We start from the raw sequence: 1972 nt of genomic DNA, 5'->3' as shown, positions 1-1972 counted from the left end.
TGAAAAATAGCTGGGGTTGTGGTGGGCGCCTGTAGTCCCAGCTACTTCAGAGGCCAAGGCAAGAGAATTGCTTAAGCCCAAGAGTTTGAGGTTGCTGTGAGCTGTGACACTACAACACTCCACTTAGGGTGACATAAACTCTGTTTCAAAAAAAGAAGAAGAAGAAGAAGAAGAAGATTAAGGTCTGAGAACTGGAAGATGGGAATAGGATGGGCTTTTCTTTTTTTTGAGATAGAGTCTTACTATGTCACCCTTAGAGTGCTGTCATATCACCACTCACAGCTACCTGGAACTCTTGGGCTTAAGCTATTCTCTTGCCTTAGCCTCCTGAGTAGCTGGGACTACAGGCACCTGCCACAGCGCCTGGATATATATATATATATTTTTTTATTTTTAGCCATGGCTGAGTTTGAACCTGCCACCTCTGGTATATGGGGCCAAGTGTGCTCCTTGAGCCACAGGTGCCACCCAGGATGGGCTTTTAAAGTCATTTTAGGCCCAGTGCGGTGGCTCACACCTGTAATTCTAGCACTCTGGGAGGCCAAGGCAAATGGGTAATTTGAGCTCACAAATATGCCACCAGGCTGAGACATGAGCAAGACCTCGTCTCTACTAAAAATAGAAAAACTAAGGCAAGAGGATTGCTTAAACCCAAGAGGTGGAGGTTGCTATCAGCTATGATGCCATAGCACTCTAACCAGGGTGACAGCTTGGGACTCTGTCTCAAAAAAGTAAAAATAGGGGGATTTCGTCTCCGCTTGGGCTGCCGCCCCAGCTGTGTTATGGAACTCAGCGCCGAATACATTCCAGAGAAGCTGCAGCGGGACCTGGAGGCCGAGCACGTGGAGGTGGAGGACACAACCCCTAACCGTTGCGCGTCCAGCTTCCGAGTCCTGGTGGTATCCTCCAAGTTCGAGGGGAAGCCGCTGCTTCAGAGACACAGTCTGGTGAACGCATGCCTAGAGGAAGAGCTCCCACGCATCCATGCTTTTGAGCAGAAAACTCTGACCCAAGAGCAGTGGGCCCATAAGCAGCAGAAATGAGGGACCAGGACCTGTACAGCCATTAAATTATTAAATCAGGGGCGGCGCCTGTAGCTCAGTCGGTAAGGCACCGGCCCCATATACCGAGGGTGGCTGGTTCAAACCCGGCCCCGGCCAAACTGCAACCAAAAAATAGCCGGGTGCTGTGGTGGGTGCCTGTAGTCCCAGCTACTCGGGAGGCTGAGGCAAGAGAATCGCTTAAGCCCAGGAGTTGGAGGTTGCTGTGAGCTGTGTGATGCCACGGCACTCTACCGAGGGCCATAAAGTGAGACTCTGTCCCTACAAAAAAAGAAAAAAATTATTAAATCAGGAAAAAAAAAGTAAAAATAAAATAAAGTCATTGTAAACACTTTGTTTTTTCCTCTGAGTGCTAGAGAGCTATTGGATGGCCCGTAACAGAAGAGCGACATGCTCTGACTTATATTTACTTACCCGTGTGTGACTTGGTGCTAGGTGGCAGTGGCAGAGTGGGAAGAGGTGGGCATACTCTGGAACATTTTGAAGGAAGAGATTTACCAGTTAGTCACAAATGGAGAAGGAGAGAAAAATAAGAGTGAAGAACAACTTGAGGCCAGCCACTCTGGCTCACACCTGTAATCCCAGCACTCTGGGAGGCGGAGGTGGGAGGATCCCTTGAGCTCAGGAGTTTGAGACCAGCCTGAGCAAGACCCAGGCCCTGTCTTTTTTTGTTTGTTTTTTGAGACACAGTCTCACTTTGTCACCCTCGGTAGATTGCCATAGTGTCACAACTTACAGCAACCTCAAACTCTTGGGCTTAAGTGATTCCCTTGCCTCAGCCTCCCAAGTCCCAGGCCCTGTCTTTACTAAAAAATATAAAAGTTAGCTGGGCATCATGGTGGGTCCCTATTGTCCCAGCTACTCAGGAAGCTGAGACAGGAGGATTGTTTAAAACTTAGTTTGAGTTGCTG

General features: G+C 48.8%; 1 protein-coding gene across 1 annotated transcript; it reads left to right on the top strand.

Moving 5' to 3' along the window:
• Positions 1 to 746: 746 nt before the first annotated feature.
• Positions 747 to 1083, top strand: LOC128586364 (bolA-like protein 2). Its single transcript, XM_053592121.1, has one exon. The coding sequence runs from the start codon at positions 783 to 785 to the stop codon at positions 1041 to 1043; it is 261 nt and encodes an 86-aa protein (XP_053448096.1). The 5' UTR covers positions 747 to 782; the 3' UTR covers positions 1044 to 1083.
• Positions 1084 to 1972: the final 889 nt, after the last annotated feature.

This window comes from Nycticebus coucang, chromosome 5, assembly GCF_027406575.1.
Source record: "Nycticebus coucang isolate mNycCou1 chromosome 5, mNycCou1.pri, whole genome shotgun sequence".
Classification (NCBI taxonomy): domain Eukaryota; kingdom Metazoa; phylum Chordata; class Mammalia; order Primates; family Lorisidae; genus Nycticebus; species Nycticebus coucang.
Note: the sequence above shows the minus strand (reverse complement) of the source record. Positions and strands in the feature narration are given on the sequence as shown.

What these genes read in the sequence shown, in the direction of transcription:
- LOC128586364 (XM_053592121.1), top strand. Translation starts at nt 783, where the DNA reads ATGGAACTCAGCGCCGAATACATTCCAGAGAAGCTGCAGCGGGACCTG.